Below are 21,889 nucleotides of genomic sequence, written 5' to 3'. Positions count from 1 at the left end.
AGATACTGAAACAATGAACACAAAACATAGACTCAACACACCCTGGCTCAACATAAAAGAGTCCCTAGAGCCAGGGCTTGACACAGAGTGAGTCCATGCAACTTATAATGTGACTTGTTAAGCAACATTTTACTCCTGAACTTATTTAGGCCTGCCATAACTAAGGCATTGAATACTTCTTGACTCAAGACATTTCATCATTTTTAATTAATTTGTAAACATTTCTAAAAACATTCCACTTTGACATTATGGGGTATTGTGTGTAGGCCATTGATACAAAAATCTAAATTGCATCAATTTCAAATTCAAGCTGTAACACAACAAAACGTGGAAAAAGTCAAGGGGTGTGAATACTTTCTGAAGGCACTGTATATGACCCTGAATCAGAGGTTATGAGTTCATAGAGGCTGCTTTGAAACTTTGCTCTTTGAGAGCTTAGAAAGGGTTGTTTTCTATAGGGTCAGGTGACTGAATATTTCTGTGTCTTTCTATGATGTTTATGAATCATTGTCATAATTTCAGTGCAGTATTGCCTGGAGCCCAAAGTGGTTGAACCTGCCAATGAGATCATCAAAGCAGATCTGGGTGAGTAAACCACTAAAGAATGTGTGTGTGTGTGTGTGTGTGTGCACGTGCGTGCGTGAGTTTATTATTTATTTTCATTCATGATCCAAATAAAGAATTCAATGTTTGCCCCCTAGGTTCTTCCTTCAGTAAGATGTGTCGGGTGTTTGTGCCGAGTGTGGGGAATAAAAGTTGCACGGATTTGAATTGGAAAGCTAGCAAAAACTCCATTTCCAAAATTGTCTCAGAACGCATCTTTCAGGAATCACAAAGGTAGGTTGAGACAACACAACAGTATCGCAATACACACTGTAAGAATTCTACAAATGTGTTGCTTTTTAACCATTTTCATGTAGACTTGATTGTGTGTTTTGGATCATTGTCTTGCTGCATGACCCAGCTGCGCTTCAGCTTCAGCTCACAGACGGATGGCATGACATTCTCCTGTAGAATTCTCTGATACAGAGCAGAATTCATGGTTCCTTCTATTAAGGCAAGTCGTCCAGGTCCTGAGGCAGCAAAGCATCCCCAAACCATCACAATACCACCACCATGCTTGACTTACAGTATGAGGTTCTTACTGTGTAATGCAGTGTTTGCTTTTCGCCAGACATAATGGGACCCATCTCATCCAAAAAGTTGACTCAAGTTTGCCAAAAAGCACCTGAATCATCAAGACTATTTGAAGAATGTTCTATGGACAGATGAGTCAAAAGTATAACTTTTTGGACGACATGGGTCCCATTACGTTCTACAGGAGAATGTAAGGCCATCTGTCTGTGAGCTGAAGCTGAAGCACAGCTGGGTCATGTAGCAAGACAATGATCCAAAACACATAATCAAGTTTACTTGAAAATGGTTAAAAAGCAACACATTTGAAGTTTTGTAATTTACTAGTCAAAGTCCAGACCCAATTCCAATTGAGATGTTGTGGTAGGACTTGAAACTAGCAGTTCATGCTTGAAAACCCAAAAATGTTGCATGCAAGAGTTGGCCAAATTCCTCCACAGCGATGTGAGAGACTGATCAACAACTACAGGAAGCATTTGGTTGCAGTCATTGCAGCTAAAGGTGGCACAACCAGTTGTTGAGTGTAAGGGGGCAGTTACTTTTTCACACTTGCATAACTTTGTTAATTAAATAAATTAAATAAGTATAATTTTTGGGTTTGTTATTTGTACACTCAGGTTCCTTTATCTAATATTAGGTTTTGGTTGAAGATCTGATAACATTCAGTATAAAACATATGCAAAAATAGAGAAAATCAGAAAGGAGAAAATACTTTTTCACGGCACTGTGTCACGTTCGCTTAAGGAGGAGGACCAATGCGCAGCGTTGAATGCGTACATATTATTTATTAAACAGATCACCCGATCAAAACAACGAACGAAACGTGAAGTCCTTCGATACACACAAACCAAAAGGAACAAGAAACCACAACACAAAGTGAAAAGACCGATAGTTAAATATGGCTCCCAATCAGAGACAACCAGCTGACACTCGTTGCCTCTGATTGGGAGTCACTCAGGCCAACATAGATATACAAAACATAGACTTACACACCCTGGCTCAACATAACATAGTCCCCAGAGCCAGGGCGTGACACACTGTATATGCCTGTATTCTGTGTCATCCAGATGGATGTTCTACTGTATAGTATCTAAACTGTTGGTATCGTATCAGGTATACTACTGAGATTAAGATAGGCTCCATATACCTTAATACATAGTGCTTGCTTTGAAACTTTGGAACTTCACAAAATCTAATCAAATCACATTTAATTTGTCACATGCGTCGAATACAACAGGTGTAGACCTTACCGTGAAATGCTTACTTACAGGCCCTTAACCAACAATGCAGTTCAAGAAATAGAGTTAAGAAAATATTTACTAAATAAAATAAAGTAAAAAATCAAATAACAAGTAACACAATAAAATAACAATAACGAGGCTAAATACAGGGTGTGCCGGTACCGAGTCAATGTGCGGGGGTACAGGTTAGTCGAAGTAATTTGTACATGTAGGTAGGGGTAAAGTGACTATGCATAGATAATAAACAGCGAGTAGCAGCAGTGTAAAAACAAAGGGAGGGGGGTGTCAATGTAGATAGTCCAGGTGGCCATTTGATTAATGTTGACACAAATTAACTTGAAACTCTCGACCAGCTCCACTACAGCCCTGTCGATGTGAATAGGAGCGTGTTTGGCCCTCCTTTTCCTGTAGTCCACGATAGCTCCTTTGTCTTGATCACGTTGAGGGAGAGGTTATTGTCCTGGCACCACACTGCCAGGTCTCTGACCTCCTCCCTTTAGGCTGTCTCATCGTTGTCGGTGATCAGGCCTACCACTGTTGTGTCGTCAGCAAACTTAATGATGGTGTTGGAGTCGTGCTTGGCCACGCAGTCATGGGTGAACAGGGAGTACAGGAGGGGACTAAGCATGCACCCCTGAGGGGCCCCAGTGTTGAGGATCAGCTTGGCAGATGTGTTGTTGCCTACCCTTACCACCTGGGGGCGGCCCGTCAGGAAGTCCAAGATCCAGCTGCAGAGGGAGGTGTTTAGTCCCAGGGTCCTTAGCTTAGTGATGAACTTTGTAGGCACTATGGTGTTGAACGCTGAACTGTAGTCAATGAAAAGCATTCTCACATAGGTGTTCCTTTTGTCCAGGTGGGAAAGGGCAGTGTGGAGTGCGATTGAGATTGCGTCATCTGTGGATCCATGGGGGCGGTATGCAAATTGGAGTGGGTCTAGGGTTTCCGGGATGATCCCCTCAGGCGCCAATAACAGTGTATGTTATGTTAACTGTTGCCATGATGGTTTGATTGTGCGTTCACAAGGGGGAACTTGTCTGTCTCCCCCCCCCCCTCCCCCTCCCTCCCCCCCAAACCAGGGAGTGGAGAGAAGAAGAGAAGAAGGGTGTATGGTTGGAGCGTCATTTGAATTTCTTGATGGTGGAAGAGGAAGACTTTTACATCAACTACACGTGTTTGGTTTCCAGTGACAGAGGCATTTCTTTAGCCTTCTTCATACTACAGCCTACAGGTTAGACAATACTGTCTGGAGGATAACATAAAGGTGTTTCAAAAGAGATCACACACATATTATCCTGTCCCTTTACCCTTGTTTTGATAGTGTATTATAACAACTGCAACCTCACCACTTTTGAAAAAACTGTTATAAATGCTATCTTCTCTCTTTTTCTGCACAGATCCAAACTATCTGCTCCCTATTAGGGTACTACTGACCAGTCTGGTATTGGTGTTTACTGTTAGTGTTGTTATTTACCATCGCTTCAAGATCGACATCGTGCTGTCGCTCAGGAGGATGTTCCCGCTTCTCTACACAAACACAGGTACGCAATGAGAGACACTTTACCGCACATATACTGCGCAAGCACACTCATGGAAACATTAATAGAAACATGCCTGAGCGCGCACACGCAGACATGCACACACTCATGCACACACACACACTATCTGCAGACTCATTGCATACTGTGCTTTCACGAAATGGAAACTCGCACTAACATAAATATACATTCCTACACCAGATACTGACAGAAATGCACATACAGCATGTCTCCCCACAAACCCCCAGGCCCACACTTAAACCCACACACACACGCATGTTGCATTGCTTGTGTTAGGTTCTGAACAAACTGAGTAAAAACTCAAACGGACAACTAGAAAAAGCTCAAACAAAGTTTATTCACCCACTGGGTCATACAGCTGCAAAGACAAAGATGTTTACACAATCACATATATTTATACCTTCCTACTAGGCGGAGTCAACCCCTTGCATATCTAGACAGCCAATACATCTCTGTTGCTAGTCAGAAACGTATTTGGTTCCTCTCATTGGTGTAGCCTCCTGCTAGAACCTTCATGGGCATGGAAATATACAGTTGAAGTTGGAAGTTTACATACAGTCATTAAAACTTGTTTTTCAACCACTCCACAAATTTATTTTTAACAAACTATAGTTTTGGCAAGTCGGTTAGGACATCTACTTTGTGCATGACACAAGTAATTTTTCCAACAATTGTTTACAGACAGATTATTTCACATATAATTCACAGCAATTCCAGTGGGTCAGAAGTCTACATACACTAAGTTGACTGTGCCTTTAAAGTTGGCTTGCAAGCTGAAGAACACCATCCCAACTGTGAAGCACGGGGGTGGCAGCATCATGCTGTGAGGGTGCTTTGCTGCAGGAGGGACTGGTGCACTTCACAAAGTAGATAGCATCATGAGGAAGGAAAATTATGTGGATGTATTGAAGCAACATCTTAAGACATCAGTCAGGAAGTTTAAGCTTGGTCGCAAATGGGTGTTCCAAATGGACAATGACCCCAAGCATACTTCCAAAGTTGTGGCAAAATGGCTTAAGGACAACAACGTCAAGGTATTGGAGTGGCCACCACAAAGCCCTGACCTCAATCCTATAGAACATTATGGGCAGAACTGAAAAAGCGTGTGCGAGCAAGGAGGCCTCTTACACCAGCTCTGTCAGGAGGAATGGACCAAAAGTCATCCAACTTATTGTGGGAAGCTTGTGGAAGGCTACCCGAAACGTTTGACCCAAGTTAAACAATTTAAAGGCAATGCTACCAAATACTAATTGAGTGTATGTAAACTTCTGACCCACTGGGAATGTGATGAAATAAATAAAAGCTGAATAAATCATTCTCTTTACTATTATTCTGACATTTCACATTCTTAAAATAAAGTGGTGATCCTAACTGACCTAAGACAGGGAATTTTTACTAGGATTAAATGTCAGGAATTGTGAAAAACTGAGTTTAAATGTATTTGGCTAAGGGGTATGTAAACTTCCGACTTCAACTGTATGTGTGTGACAGGACTGACTGTTCCTCCTCACTTCATCTGACCTGACCTCGGGCCGAATTCCTCACTCCTCCCTACTCCACGGCTGTCCTACCTTAGCAGTGACTGAAACCAGACTGTTGCCCTTTGCCTCTCTCCATAGGGTACATGAGATTTAAGAATAACATTTTCCAACAGAATGTAAGCTCTGCACTCCCCTTTCTCACTCAGTAACTTTCCATACACCCGGTTCTAATATGGTAACATGAATAAGTATATTCCAAGGTAGAATCCAACACTTGTTTCCCACTCCCCACCTGACCACAAGTAAAATCAGTAGCAAGTGTAGCAATGTATTGTAGCACATCCCACAGCTATGCAAGCACAGCATTTTCCATGACTCAGAGGAAACAGAGAGGAAGTTTGATACAAGGCACTAAATAGGCCATGTAACCATAAAACACAAGCAACTATGGTGTCATAAATAACCAAGCCTCCTCTGTTAGGCAGGTTTGTGGAGGCTTTTGCTCTAGCCCAGCACTAACACATCTATTTTGTTTTACCTGTCCCTATCCTGCATGTGGCAGACTCTGATGGGAAGTTGTATGATGCGTACGTGGCATACCCCCGTCTGTTTGGGGATGGGGGCGGAGCCTGTGGGGAGGCAGAGATGTTTGCCCTCCACATGTTGCCCCAGGTTCTGGAGGGGAGGTGTGGCTACAGGCTGTTCATACTGGGCCGGGACAGCCTACCAGGGGAAGGTATGACATCTCAGCTCGACCCTGAGGCTCCAGGTTCCAGAAGACTAAGTTAGCCTTGGCATTAGTACATAAGTAGCATGATGATGAAATATGTGAAACCTTTCTGAAATCATAAAGACCTTCAGAAACCATTTCAATGGTAGAACAATGTTTTAATAACAATTTTCCCTGCTCCCTGACCCCCTCTTCTCCTCCCTCCTCCCTTTCCCCCTCTTCTCCTCCCTCCTCTCTCCTCCCTTTCCCCCTCTTCTCCTCCCTCCTCCCTTTCCCCCTCTTCTCCTCCCTCCTCCCTCTCTAGCCATAGTAGATGCAGTGGAGGAGAGCATGCTGGCAAGCCGGCGTCTCCTCCTGGTCTACTCTGGCTCTACGTTCTGCAGTGGAAGCCACAGTGACAGCAGCAGTGGTGTCCTGGAGGCCTGGCAGAGCTTCGAGAGGCAGACGGCCATGCACCGTGCCCTGTTGGAGGGCTCCCTTAAGGTGGTCCTTGTGGAGCTGGAGGAGGTCTCCCCCACACAGCTGACCCTCTTCCCCGAGTCGGTGCGCCACCTCCGGGAGCGCCAGGGCGCCGTCTGCTGGTGGAAGAGTAGCAGAGGGTTGAGGTGTGGGAGGTGGGGAGAAGAGGAGGAGGTGGAGGAGAAGAGAGGGGAGCTGGCTTCGTCCCCTTTCTCCTCACCCTCTCTTTCCTTGTCCTCACGCTTCTGGAAGGAACTGAGGTATTATATGCCAGTGAGGGGCACGAGGACGAGGTGACCAGAGAAGAACAGCCTGATGAAGTTGTGATGGGATGGATGGGCTTTGGAGAGGACAGTGTTAGACATAACGAGGAAATCTGTTGAATGAAAGGACTTCTGGTACCTGACTCTCTCAACACATTTTCATGAACAATTATTGAATCCAGTTATTTATGTGTGACTGATACCGGTGTGGAACAGCTGGTCACTCTTAAAGGATTCTGAATGATTACCTTGCCAATAGGATGATTGAATATTATTGTCTTGCAGACAATTATTTTTTAGTGTGAGTTTCCTCCTAATACAGGATGTGGTAGGAATCGTAAGGGTCATCATCATCATCACACCTGTTAATACTTATTTTCTATAACTTTGTGTGAAATCTATTTCTTATTGCAACGGCAAGTAAAATATGCCCTTTGTGTTTTATAGAAACGCAAGGTGTTTAATGTGAATGATGTTTTGCTTACAGCTAATGTTTTTTATACTGTCTATGTTTTCATGTTTTCTATTGTTTTCTAAAAATACATTTTAATCTATTTTAGAATAAGGCTGTAATGTAACGAAATGTGGAAAAATTCAAGTGATCTGAATACTTTACGAATGTACTGTATGTCATGAGGTCCACCTGGCTACCACAACACACTGTCTTCAGTTGCCACGAAGTTGGAAGCACAGAATCATCTAGAATGTCAATGTATGCTTTAGCGTTAAGATTTCTCTTCACTGGAACTAAGGGGCCTAGCCCGAATCATGAAAAACAGCCCCAGAATATTATTCCTCCTCCACCAAACTTTACAGTTGGACACTATGCATTGGGGCAGGTAGCGTTCGTCTGTCGGACTGCCAGATGGTGAAGCGTGACACATCACTCCAGAGAACACAATTCCACTGCTTCAGAGTCTAATGGAGGTGAGCTTTACACCATTCCAGCCGACTCTTGAAGGTAACAGCGCTCACTGTTGCCCCTAGTGGCCGGTTTCCACGTCATCTCCTGATGTCCTCAGACTTGGAGGGACGTCAAATACTGACTTGTATGACGGGTGACCAGGCTGGATTTATCACCACCTTCAAGAAAAGTAACTTTGAATATGTCAAGATAAGAGAATATTCTGCGTCATTACCGCAACGGCTATAACTCATCTGGAATTGCTTCTATTTAAAAGAATACGTCTCAACATGTTGTGTTTGGAATTCATCAAATGATAACTGATCATATTAACCAAGTAAATTTGTTTTGTATCTCTCCATGTACGTTATCATTAAACTCACTTACTGCACCTGTTTCCTGACTCCCTGCGTCTCCGTTACGGAATACTGCCTCTACAAATGGAAGCAGCAGGTAATCAAGACATCTCCCAGATGGTAGGTGAACAGGGACGCCTACTTTGCAAACACCACGACCAGCTGACGCAACTGGGGACGACTATAGATGAGGTCCTCCGCGTTCTTCAACACCTCGACATTACCCAAGGGGCGTCACCTCCAACTAGCGGAGGATTCTCTACCACGAGTCGACCCAGCGAGCTAGCACCCCAGCCCATCCAGCAGTCCTCCCAGGTCAACGATGTCCGATTGTCCCTCCCGGACAAATATGATGGGACTCCATCTAAATGCCGTGGCTTCCTACTCCAGTGCTCCCTCTATTTCGCCCATCAGATGGGAGCCCCCACCACCGATACGTCGAAAGGACCGACAGGGGGAGTGGGCCCGATTCCTCGAGGGGTGCCCCGCCTATGCCGTCAAATCCCTCCTGGGCTCCCGACGTCGTGGGGGTCGGCTCCAGTACCTGGTGGACTGGGAGGGGTACAGTCCAGAGGAGCGGTGTTGGGTCCCGGTGGACGACATTCTAGATCCCAACATCATCAGATATTTCCTTCTTCGCTGTCCGGACCGGCCCGCTCCTCGCCCTCGGGGCCGTCCCCCTGGCTGCCGTCCCCCTGTGGCTGGAACCGCGCGTCAGGGGGGACTTCATCACACCTGGACTTCATCACTACCTTGATTACTCCCCATTTATCTACAGTGGCTTGCGAAAGTATTCACCCTCCTTGGCATTTTTCCTATTTTGTTGCCTTACAATCTGGATGTGATGGGTGATTTGAAGGAGTCAGGCGCAGGAGGGTAAATCACACAATAACAGGATTTATTCTGGAATACAGAGTTACACAGTAAAGCGTCAAAACTGTCCTGTGCGCAAAACAGGTGCACTGGAACCAACAAGGCACATGGGGAAAATAACCTGGCGATACAAAATACAAGGAGCTCCACCGAGCTTCACTATCCTCACAATAAACAATCACACACAAAGACAAGTGGGCAGAGGGAATACTTGTACAGGTACTGATGAGGGGATATGAACCAGTTTTGTGTAATAAACAAGACAAAACAAATGGAATGATGAGATGAGGAGTGGCAGTGGCTAGAAGGCCGGTGACGACGAACGCCGAAGCCTGCCCAAATAAGGAGAGGAGGCAGCCTCGGAGGAAGTCGTGACAGTACCCCCCCCTTGACGCGCAACTCCAGCAGCGCGTCGACACCGGCCTCGGGGACGACCAGGAAGACGCGGAGCAGGGCGAGCCGGATGGCGACGGTGGAAATCCTGCAACAGGGAGGGATCGAGGATATCTCTCACCGGGACCCATCACCGCGCCTCCGGACCGTACCCCTCCCAATCCACAAGGTACTGAAGGCCCCCCACCCGACGCCTCGATTCCAGGATGGAACGGACGGAGTACGCCGGGACCCCCTCGCTGTCCAGAGGGGGCGGAGGGACCTCCCGCACCTCAGACACATGGATTTTAATACGGTAATCTGGAGGGAGTAATGACATACAAGTAACCTCGTTTATTCTCCTCAAGACTTTGAACGGCCCCACAATCCGTGGGCTCAGCTTCTGGCAGGGTAGGCGGAGGGGTAGATTCCGGGTCGAGAGCCATACCAAATCACCCGGTACAAAGACCGGGACCTCACTGCGGTGGCGGTCAGCGTTGGCCTTCTGGCAACGCATGGCGCGTTGGAGGTGGACATGAGCAGCGTTCCACGTCTCCTCCGCGCGCTGAAACCAGTCATCCACCACAGGAGCCTCGGTCTGGCTCTGATGCCACGGTGCCAGAACCGGCTGATAACCTAAAACACATTGAAATGGCATTAGGTTAGTGGAGGAGTGGCGGAGAGAGTTCTGGGCATATTTGGCCCATGGCAAGAACACCGACCATTCCCCTGGCCGCTCCAGGCAGTAGGACCTACCCACATCCTGGTTCACCCGTTCCACCTGCCCATTAGACTCGGGGTGAAAACCGGAAGTCAGGCTGACTGAGACCCCCAGACGTTCCATGAACGCCTTCCAGACCCTGGATGTGAACTGGGGACCCCGGGTCAGACACTATGTCCTCTGGAAACCCCATAGTGCCGATAGACGTGTGTAAACAGTGCCTCCGCAGTCTGCAGGGCCGTGGGGAGACCAGGCAGCAGATGGAGGTGGCAGGCTTTGGAAAAGCGGTCCACAACGACCAGGATGGTGGTGTTAACTTAACAGAGGGGAAGATCAGTAAGGAAGTCAATACAGAAGTGTAACCATGGCCGTTGTGGAACTGGTAAGGGCTGTAACTTACCTGCTGGGAGGTGCCTAGGTGCCTTACTCTGGGCGCACACTGAGCAGGAGGAGACATACACCATCACGTCCTTAGCCAAGGTAGGCTACCAGTACTTTCCGTTCAGACAGCGCACTGTATGACCGATACCTGGGTGACCAGAGGAGGGGGTAGTGTGTGCCCAATAGATCAGACGGTCACGGACAAGAGAAGGCACGTACTGCAACCCAGCTGGACACTGAGGTGGAGATGGCTCTGTGTGTAATGCCCGCTCTATGTCCGCGTCCATCACCTATACTACCGGCGCCACAATACAGGAGGCCGGGAGTATGGGGGTGTTGTCTATGGGCCTCTCCTCTGTGTCGTACAGCCGTGACAGTGCGTCTGCCTTCACGTTCTTCGTACCCGGAATGTATGATAGAGTCAAATCAAACCGGGTGAAGAATAGGGCCCACCTGGCCTGGCGAGGATTCAGCCTCCTCGCTGCCCAGATGTACTCCAGGTTATGGTGGTCCGTCCAGACGAGGAAAGGGATGTTTCGCTCCCCTTGAGCCAGTGCCTCCACACGTTCAGGGCTCGGACAACAGCGAACAGCTCCCGATCACCAACGTCGTAGTTCTGCTCCGCCGGGCTGAGCTTCTTGGAGAAGAAGGCATAGGGGCGGAGCTTGGGTGGCGTGCCCGAGCGTTGAGATAGGACAGCGCCTATCCCAACCTCGGACGCATCCACCTCCACTACCAACGTTAGTGATGGTTCGGGATGGGCCAGTACCGGGGCTGAGGTGAACAGAACCCTCAGGTTACTGAAGGCCCTGTCAGCCTCAGCAGACCAGCGGAGTCGGGACGGCCCACCCTTCAACAGAGATGTAATGGGAGCTGCGACTTTGCCAAAGCCCCGGATAAACCTCCGATAGTAGTTGGCAAAGCCAATAAAGCGCTGCACCTCCTTAACCGTGGTTGGAGTCTGCCAAATACGCCCGGCTGAAATGCGATCTCCCTCCATCTCCACACCTGAGGTGGTAATGCAGTATCCGATAAAGGAGACGGACTGTTGGAAAAACAGACACTGTTCTGCCTTGGCATAAAGGTCATGTTCCAACAGTCGGGCCAGCACTTTGCGAACCAGGGACACATGTTCGCTGCGCGTAGCGGAATACACCAGAATGTAATTGATGTAGACCACTACACCACGACCAAGCATGTCCTGAAACACCTCGTTCACAAAGGACTGGAAGACAAATGGAGCATTCATCAAACCGTACGGCATCACCAGGTATTCGTAATGCCCCGTGGTTGTGCTGAATGCTGTCTTCCACTCGTCCCCCTCTCGGACACACACCAGGTTGTACGCACTCCGGAGATCTAATTTTATGAAGAAACGTGCCCCATGCATTGACTCGATCATAGATGGAATGAGGGGTAGAGGATAACTATGAAGTATAGTCCCCTTGTTCAGTGCTCGGTAATCAAGGCAAGGGCGCAGACCTCCGTCTTTCTTCTTCACAAAAAATAAACTTGAGGCGGGCGAAGTGGAGGGACGTATGAACCCCTGACGCAGGGACTCGGAGACGTATGTCTCCATCGCCTCCGTTTCAGACTTCGACAGGGGATACACATGACTCCTGGGAGGCACAGCGTCTACCCGGAGGTTTACTGCGCAATCCCCCGCCCGATGAGGTGGTAATTTGGTCGCCTGCGTTTTGGAAAATGGGTACGCCAAATCGAGGTATTCGGGGGGGGAATGCGCACGGTGGAGGTAGTGTCTGGACTGTCCACCGTGGTTGCACCAATGGAAACACCTAGACACCTACCCTGACACTCTCACGCCCACCACGTGAGAACCCTCTGCAGCCATGAAAAGGTGGGGTTGTGTAGTACTAACCAGGGAAGACCTAACACAACAGGGAAATCAGGAGACTCAATAATAAAAAAGGTGACTTGCTCGCTATGGGTCTTGTGCGTAACCATAGTGACTGGTGCTGTAACTTCCCTAACGAACCCGGACCCTAGTGGTCGACTGTCAAGTGCTCTGATGGGGAGTGGAATGGATAGGGGAACCAATGTAATGCCTAGACTATGTGCAAATGACCTGTCCATAAAGTTCCCAGCTGCGCCTGAATCGACCAGCGCCTTACACTGGGGAACTACAATGTAATCAGGAAAGTGCATGGGTAGGGTAGAGTGTGCAGCAGAGGGCTCTGAACGAGTGTGGGTGTTCGATACCTGGGGTGACGCGAGAGTGCCCTGCCTGCCGCCTCAAGACCCAAAAGAAAGCCCACGACAGCGTGCAGGAGAAAGTCCTCTCGTTCCACTAGAGGGACACTGGGGCTGTCGTCCTCCGCTTTCCCGGATCGCCGCTCCACCCAGCTCCATCAGCTCGTGATCCGGGTTGGGGGGGTGGAACGGGCAGGCCCCTTCCAGGACGTCCTCTAGCAGCCAGCAGGTTGTCCAACCGGATGGCCATGTCCACCAGTTGATTAAAGGACAACATGGTGTCCCGGCAGGCTAGCTCCCTTCGGACATCCTCTCGTAGATGGCACCAGAAGTGGTCAATGAGGGCCTGCTCGTTCCACCCAGGCCCAGCCGGGGTCCTGCGCGGTCCTTGTCCCCTGCCTCAGGTGGACCAGCCGCTTGCCCGCCTCACTACCTTCAGGCGGGTGATCGAAGACGGACCGAAAGAGGCGAGTGAACTCCCCGTAGTTGTCCAACGCGGCTCCTCTTTCACTCCAGACTGCATTGGCCCACTCCAGGGCTTTCCCCTAGAGGCAGGAGACGAGGGCAGACACCTTCTCCCGCTCCGATGGGGCCGGGATGATGGTAGAATAATATAGCTCCAGTTGTAGGAGGAGTCCCTGGCAGCTGTCCCGTCTAAATCCCGTGGTCGGAATATATGGATCCCTCTGGGTGCTGGGATGTGGGTGGCTGGATCTGATACAAAATACAAGGAGTACCACGAGCTTCACTATCCTCACAATAAACAATCACACACAAAGACAAGGGGGCAGAGGGAACACTTATACAGGTACTGATGAGGGGATATGAACCAGGTGTGTGTAATAAACAAGAAAAAAAATAGAATGATGAGATGAGGAGCGGCAGTGGCTAGAAGGCTGGTGACGACGAACACCGAAGCCTGCCCGAACAAAGAGAGGAGGCAGCCTCGGATGAAGTCGTGACACTGGAATTAAAATGGATTTTTGGGGGGTTTGTATCATTTGATTTACACAACATGCCTACCACTTTGAAGATGCAAAAATATTTTTTCTTGTGAAATGAACAAGAAAGAAGAAAAAAAAAACGGAAAACTTGAGCGTGCATAACTATTCACCCCCCCAAAGTCAATACTTTGTAGAGCCACCTTTTGCAGCAATTACAGCTGCAAGTCTCTTGGGGTATGTCTCTATAAGCTTGGCACATCTAGCCACTGGGAGCTTTGCCCATTCTTCAAGGCAAAACTGCTCCAGATCCTTCAAGTTGGATGGGTTCCACTGGTGTACAGCAATCTTTAAGTCATACCACAGATTCTCAATTGGATTGAGGTCTGGGCTTTGACTAGGCCATTCCAAGACATTTAAATGTTTGCCCTTAAACCACTCGAGTGTTGCTTTAGCAGTATGCTTAGGGTCATTGTCCTCCTGGAATGTGAACCTCCATCCCAGTCTCAAATCTCTAGAAGACTGAAACAGGTTTCCCTCAAGAATGTCCCTGTATTTAGCGCCATCCATCATTCCTTCAATTCTGACCAGTTTCCAAGTCCCTGCCGAAGAAAAACATCCCCACAGCATGATGCTGCCACCACCATGCTTCACTGTGGGGATGGTGTTCTTGGGGTGATGAGAGGTGGTTGGTTTGCGCCTGACATAGCGTTTTCCTTGATGGCCAAAGAGCTCAATTTTAGTCTCATCTGACCAGAGTACCTCCCGAGTGGCGCAGTACCTCCCGAGTGGCGCAGTGGTCTAAGGCACTGCATCGCAGTGCTAGCTGTGCCACTAGAGATCCTGGTTCGAATCCAGGCTCTGTCGTAGCCGGCCGTGACCATGAGACCCATGGGGAGGTGCACAATTGGCCCAGCGTCGTCCAGGGTAGGGGAGGGAATGGCCGGCAGGGATGTAGCTCAGTTGGTAGAGCATGGCGTTTGCAATGCCAGAGTTGTGGGTTCGATTCCAACGGTGGGCCAGTATGAAAAAAATAAATAAAAAATAATGTTTGCACTCACTAACTGTAAGTCGCTCTGGATAAGAGCGTCTGCTAAATGACTAAAATGTAAATGTAATGTTTGGGGAGTCTCCCACATGCCTTTTGGCGAACACCAAACATGTTTGCTTATTTTTTTCTTTAAGCAATGGCTTTTTTTCTGGCCACTCTTCTGTAAAGCCCAGCTCTGTGAAGTATACGGCTTAAAGTGGTCCTATGGACAGATACTCCAATCTCCACTGTGGAGCTTTGCAGCTCCTTCAGGGTTATCTTTGGTATCTTTGTTGCCTCTCTGATTAATGCCCTCCTTGCCTGGTCCGTGAGTTTTGGTTAGTGGTGTTGCAGACTCTGGGGCCTTTCAGAATAGGTGTATATATACTGAGATCATGTGACAGATCATGTGACACTTAGATTGCACGCAGGTGGACTTTATTTAACTAATTATGTGCCTTCTGAAGGTAATTTGTTGCACCAGATCTTATTTAGGGGCTTAATAGCAAAGGGGGTGAATACATATGCACGCACCACTTTTCCGTTATTTATTTTTAGAATTTTCTGAAAGAAGTTCTTTTTTTCATTTCACTTCACCAATTTGGACTATTTTGTGTGTAATACCTTGCTAAAACCAAGTATAGAGTTTATTTGTTATAATTCATTGGTATTAGATTTAAAAGGTGATCGAATAGCTCCTGATTTGTAATGTCATTAATGCATTTCTTTTGAAGCAATGTTTAAAAAAAAAAATTTAAGTTTAAATTTCCCACGTATCTCGTTAAAGTTTTGACCAATGAGGTAACTTGTTAAGTTGTGGCCAATGGGAGAGTGGACTGGTTGCTGGGAAAGAGAAGAGAGGGAAAGGTTGAAAGGAGAGAGAGGAGAGACGTTAGTGGGGTTGGTGAAGGAAAAATGACCCAAGGAAACGATAGAGAAAACAAAACCATACCTACAGAGTTTGTTTTAAAGGGAAATCCTGATTTTATTTCTATAAGAGAGTGTTTATTAGTTCGTTAAGAAAGACCTAGTAGAGACTGAAGCTGCCGTCACATTGTGGAGACATTCGACATCCTAGAGGTTAGCCTAGCATCGTTCAAGACTTGGAGAGAATTGCTTGTGACGATCAGTTCGGGTTTCAAACGGATGTCTGTTGCTGCTACGGATTACTGGCTGCATTGATAGCTGTGTTCGCTGTGGATCTTGTGAGGAAACCTGCACGGAACTACTATATTTTGCTGAGGCATTATCTACAAGTAGTGAGTAACTACAAATGTGTGGTGGACTTCGGGACTTTATGTATGTCGTCATTTTTTTTAGCTCCAACGCGCGCCCAGGGTTTAAGCAAGCTTGCAAATAATTTGGACATGGGTTGTGGAAAAATCATTGGGGTTTATAATTTGTATTTCTTTTGATGTGATACATTGAACATTTGATTAATATAGATCTTGAACCTTGTGTCTGTTGTATTGGTGGAGTCATTTACTGTTTCAGTTTCATTTAATGCATGGGAAAGCATATCCTTATACCAATAACCAAGTCTATAATCATTCTATCTGAAGTTAATACCCTATTTGTCATTCACCCTAGCAAGTTTACAATAGGGATTCTTATTGGAGATGTCCTTCTCACCTAATATCCCATGCTGTTCAGATATTCTAAATAAGGTAATATCTTGAGAGTCAAATTCGAGCCTGGTGAGAGGGTTACATGTGTATTACATTTGACATTTTAGTCAAAGCAGACGCTCTAGCAGACGCTCTTATCCAGAGCGATTTACAGTTAGTGAGTGCATACATAAAAAAAAAATCATACTGTCCCCCCGTGGGAATCGAACCCACAACCCTGGCGTTGCAAACGCCATGCTCTACCAACTGAGCTACATCCCTGCCGGCCATTCCCTCCCCTACCCTGGACGAAGCTGGGCCAATTGTGCGCCGCCCCATGGGTCTCCCGGTCACGGCCGGCTACGACAGAGCCTGGATTCGAACCAGGATCTCTAGTGGCACAGCCTTAGACCACGACAGCCTTATGTCCATTACATTAAATCCAAATAAAAATCCATTTAAATTACAGGTTGTAATGCAACAAAATAGGAAAAACGGCAAGGGGGATAAATACTTTTGCAAAGCACTGTAGCACTCATCGGGTCAGGCAGTATTGGTTATGTTTTCTTGTCCATACGCTTCCCTTGTTTTCGATCTGTCCATGTTCTTAATCATGAAACTCACTACTGCACCTGCTTCCTCTCCCTGCGTCTCCGTTACATAAATCCATGTCTTGTTGAATAAAATGGCCACAGTCAATACCAGTTTATGGTTCCTGACAAAAGTAGAACATTATTTATGTAAATTCAAGTTTCTTTCAAGAAACAAACAAAAAAAAAAATGCCAAAAGTGCCAGTAGTTGCAGAACCACCCATATACAAACTTTATTTGTGTAGTGTAAGGTTCTGTATTTATTTTCTTAGTCAACCTTGTGTTCTTGAATGTAGCCATGTTTCTCTGTGTTCTTGAACGTAGCCCTGTCTTTCATTTTTGTTCATTGATTTCACCTGTGTTTGTTACTCACCTGGTCTCATTAGCTCCTTATTTAGTTCAGTTCATTCTGTTTGTGCCTTGTGAGGTATTGTTCATTTTGACTCTACTAAACCTTTTCTTAGTTCGTTTGTGACAACCAGTTATAGCCTTCAGTCCTAGTTTTGGATTCTCCTGCCTGTTAGCCTACCTGTGTATGACCATTGCCTGCCTGTGAACACGATTCCTGCCTTTTGTGAAGGCGAAATAAACACCTGCCGCGCTCTGCGCGTGAATCTACACCCTTTTTCTCCCTGACTATTCATTACAGAATACTTCACCAAAAAATTGAACGGATTCAGCGGAGCTACAGCAGCGCCTAACCCAGCAAGAGGAATGTATGGAGGAAATCTGCCATCTTCTCCATCAGCCTATCCCTACTCTTCCGATGCCAGGTATCGTAACCCATAGCCCTCCTTCATTCATATCCATGCCTGGAAAGTATGACGGTTCACCTGGGAAATGTCAGGGATTTCTGATGCAATGCAGCAAATACATTGAGCACAACCCCACTAACTTTGCCACCGACAAGAGCAGGGTGGATTTTGTGTCTCTGCTCACAGGCAAAGCCCTGGATTGGGCCACCGCCATATGGACTGCCAACAGCACAGAACTCAGATCCGAGACCCATTTCCACACCCTCTTCAAAGAGGTATTTGATCACGCTCCTTCCAGGAGACCTCCTCATAGAACTTCAACAAGGACTCAATTCAGCTGCCGAGTATACCCTCGAGTTCCGCACCATGGCTGCAGGGAGTGGATGGAGTGAGGCTGCTTTACTTACGTCTACCGAAGAGGGCTCAACAGGGAACTTCAGGCGGAGTTGGCCTGTAGAGGTGACCTTCAGGATTTAAATCAATACATTCGTATCTCCATCGACCACCTCGTCGCCGACCGTCGAAGTACTCTGACACCCAGGAACCTGAAACCTTCTCTTTCCATGGTTCCGTCATCCCGTTCCAGTCTTCCAGAGCCCATGCAGTTGGGCCATGCTCCTCTCCCGCGTATCAAACGTCAAAGGCGGATCCAAGAAGGGCTCTGCCTATACTGTGGAGGGAAAGATAATCTACTCAGCCATTGCCCTGTTCGCCCCCCACGGAGAGATGATAAGGGTCCCTCCGCTGCCATGCAGGTAGGCGTGTCCTTATTTCTAAATATCTCCCAGAAGCAATTCTCCATCCCAGTGTTGATAACCGCAAAGGGGGTTACTAAGTACGTAGAGGGCTTGATAGATTCGGGCGCAGCAGGTAATTTTATTGATCACCAGCTAGTACAAGAGCTTGACATTGATCTTACACCTGTCACCCCTCTCTTAAGGATTAACGCCCTGGACGGGCAGCCATTGGGCACGGGCTTCATTACGCACCTGACACAGAGCGTCACCCTCCAGATTGGAGTCTTCCACACCGAAACCATTCAACTCATGGAACTATCATTCCCCAAACAGCCACTCATCCTCGGACACCCCTGGCTTTGCCGTCACGACACTGCTATCTCGTGGTGACAAGGTGAACTACTGTCCTGGTCTTCTACCTGCATCACCAGTTGTCTCAGCCTACCCTGCAGAAACACCACCATTGAGGACTCTGCAGTGCCACCCACTATACCATCTGAATACGCCCAGTACAGCAATGTCTTCAGCAAAATCAAGGCCTCCACTCTGCCACCACATCGCCCAGTGGACTGCTATTGACTTACTCCCTGGAGTGTCCCCACCGACGGGCCATGTTTACCCCCTATCTATCCCGGAAAATGAGGCAATGGAGAACTACATTGATGAAGCACTCGAAAATGGTTTAATTCGTCCTTCTTCCCCGGCTGCGTCCAGCTTCTTCTTCGTTGGAAAAAAGGACGGTGGTCTCCGTCCATGTATTGATTACCGTTCCCTGAATGACGTCACGGTCAAGAACCGTTTCCCTCTTCCTTTGATCCCAGCGACCCTTGAACAAGTGGGCCACGCCAACATCTATACAACATCTTTTCCAGGATATGATCAACCGCTTTCTCATCGTCTACATTGATTACATCCTGATTTACTCCCACTCCCTGAAGGAACACATACAGCATGTACAAAAGGTTCTTCAACGGCTCCTTGACCATAACCTTTATGTGAATTCTGAAAAGAGCACCTTCCATGTAAACTTCCTCGGTTTCGTACTGACACCTGGAGGGGTCCGCATGGATGAGAACAAAGTCACCGCTGTCAATAACTGGCCCAAACCCACCACTGTTAAGGGACTCCAACGTTTCATTGGGTTCTCCAACTTCTATCGCCAGTTCATTCGGAACTTCAGTTCTACTGCCGCTCCCCTCACTGCCCTTACCAGCCAAAAGACCCGGACTCTTCAAACGACTGATACCGCCCTGACTGCTTTCAACAACTTGAAATGCCTCTTCACCTCAGCTCCTCTCCTTCGCCAACATGATCCGACCCTTCCTTTCACCCTGGAGGTGGATGCCTCCAAAGTAGTAGGAGCCATACTCTCTCAGTGGGTGGCAACACCTCCCAAATCACATCCCAGTGCCTTCTTCTCCAGGAAGTTATCCGCCACTGAGAGGAATTACGATTTGGGGATCAGAACTCCTCGCCATCAAGCTGGCCCTCGAGGAATGGCGCCACTGGTTGTAGGGCGCACAACATCCTAAACAGATCATCATTATCTGGAATATATCAAACGGGCCAAGAGGTTAAACTCCAGACAAGCCAGCTAGGCTCTCTTCACAAGCTTCCATTTTCATGTTACTTACATCCCTGGAAAGAAAAACGTAAAAGCTGATGCTCTCTCCCGCCAGTTTGACCTTCCGACCAGTAACTCAGACCCTACACCCATTTTTCCATCCTCTTGCATTATGGAACCGGTACAGTGGGAGGTTCACTCTGCTATACAAGAAGCCCTAACCTCAGACCCGGCTCCTCCTGAGACACCAGCTGGGAAGACTTACGTACCAGCAGCTGTTAGACCCCAACTGATGCAATGGTGTCACACGTCCTTGGGGTCAGGACATCCGGGCATTACATTAACCACCGAACTTCTAGCCCGTAAGTTCTGGTGGTCCTCACTGGCATCCGACGTAAGGGATTACGTACTCTCCTGTCCAGTCTGCGCCCAAACCAAAAGCCCTCGTCATCTCCCTGGTAAGCTTCAACCTTTTATAGCTGTTGACTTCATCACAGACCTTCCTGAATCCTCTGGTAACACCACCATCCTTGTCATAGTAGACCGTTTTTCAAAAATGTGTCTGGTTCCTCTTCCTCATTTACCTAACACCATGGAATTGGCTGAGTGTATGTTCCAGCAGGTGTTCCGTCTGTATGGGATTCTGGAGGACATAGTTTCTGACCGCGGGTCCCAGTTTGTCTCCCGGGTGTGGCGAGCCTTCTGTGACCGACTGGGGATCGCCCTCAGCCTCTCCTCCGGGTACCATCCCCAGAACAACGGGCAGACGGAACGCCTGAACCAAGAAATAGGGAAGTACCTCCGCCAACAATGTTCTGCCTCTCCACACGACTGGAGTCAGTATATGAATACGCAGTCATCCGCATACATAGACACACTGGCTTTACTCAAAGCCAGTGGCATGTCGTTAGTAAAGATGGAAAAAAGCAAGGGGTCTAGACAGCTGCCCTGGGGAATTCCTGATCCTACCTGGATTTTGTTTGAAAGGCTTCCATTAAAGAACACCCTCCTGTGTTCTGTCGTCCCCACAGTGACTGTACGTACATACGCCAATCAGAAGCCATGGATTACAGGCAACATCCGCACTGAGCTAAAGGGTAGAGCAGCCGCTTTCAAGGAGTAGAACTCTAACCCGGAAGCTTATAAGAAATCCCGCTATGCCCTCCACTACAAAGGGATGCACAGCCGCGAGCTGCCCAGTGACACGAGCCTACCAGACGAGCTAAATCACTTCTATGCTCGCTTCGAGGCAAGCAACACTGAAACATGCATGAGAGCATCAGCTGTTCCGAATGACTGTGTGATCACGCTCTCCATAGCCGATGTGAGTAATACCTTTTAAACTGGTCAACATTCACAAGGCCGCAGGGCCAGACGGATTACCAGGACGTGTACTCCGAGCATGCGCTGACCAACTGGCAAGTGTCTTCACTGACATTTTCAACCTCTCCCTGTCTGAGTCTGTAATACCAACATGTTTCAAGCAGACCACCATAGTCCCTGTGCCCAAGAACACTAACGTAACCTACCTAAATGACTACCGACCCATAGCACTCACGTCTGTAGCCATGAAGTGCTTTGAAAGGCTGGTCATGGCGCACATCAACACCATTATTCCAGAAACCCTAGACCCACTCCAATTTGCATACCGCCCCAACAGATCCACAGATGATGCAATCTCTATTGCGCTCCACACTGCCCTTTCACACCTGGACAAAAGGAACACCTATGTGCGAATGCTATTCATTGACTACAGTTCAGCGTTCAACACTATAGTGCCCTCAAAGCTCATCACTAAGCTAAGGACCCTGGGACTAAACACTTCCCTCTGCAACTGGATCCTGGACTTCCTGACGGGCCGCCCCCAGGTGGTAAGGGTAGGTAACAACACATCCGCCACGCTGATCCTCAACACGGGGGTCCCTCAGGAGTGCGTGCTCAGTCCCCTCCTGTACTCCCTGTTCACTCATGACTGAATGGCC

At 47.7% G+C, this 21,889-nt stretch overlaps 1 protein-coding gene across 1 annotated transcript in view; it reads left to right on the top strand.

Moving 5' to 3' along the window:
• LOC311128826 (interleukin-1 receptor type 1-like) overlaps positions 1–8,157 on the top strand; it is a gene marked incomplete at its 5' end in the record, with an annotated part of 38,307 nt that extends 30,150 nt beyond the window's left edge. The window contains 6 exons of the mRNA XM_084161054.1: positions 523–585; positions 702–837; positions 3,452–3,603; positions 3,770–3,913; positions 5,975–6,148; positions 6,447–8,157. Coding sequence (XP_084017180.1) covers positions 523–585; positions 702–837; positions 3,452–3,603; positions 3,770–3,913; positions 5,975–6,148; positions 6,447–6,898 — 1,121 coding nt within the window. The 3' untranslated portion in view covers positions 6,899–8,157. The remainder of the gene's footprint in view (positions 1–522; positions 586–701; positions 838–3,451; positions 3,604–3,769; positions 3,914–5,974; positions 6,149–6,446) is intronic.
• Positions 8,158–21,889: the final 13,732 nt, after the last annotated feature.

This window comes from Coregonus lavaretus (assembly GCF_964263955.1).
Source record: "Coregonus lavaretus genome assembly, chromosome: 5".
NCBI classification, from domain to species: domain Eukaryota; kingdom Metazoa; phylum Chordata; class Actinopteri; order Salmoniformes; family Salmonidae; genus Coregonus; species Coregonus lavaretus.
This window is presented reverse-complemented; position numbering and strand designations above follow the sequence as displayed.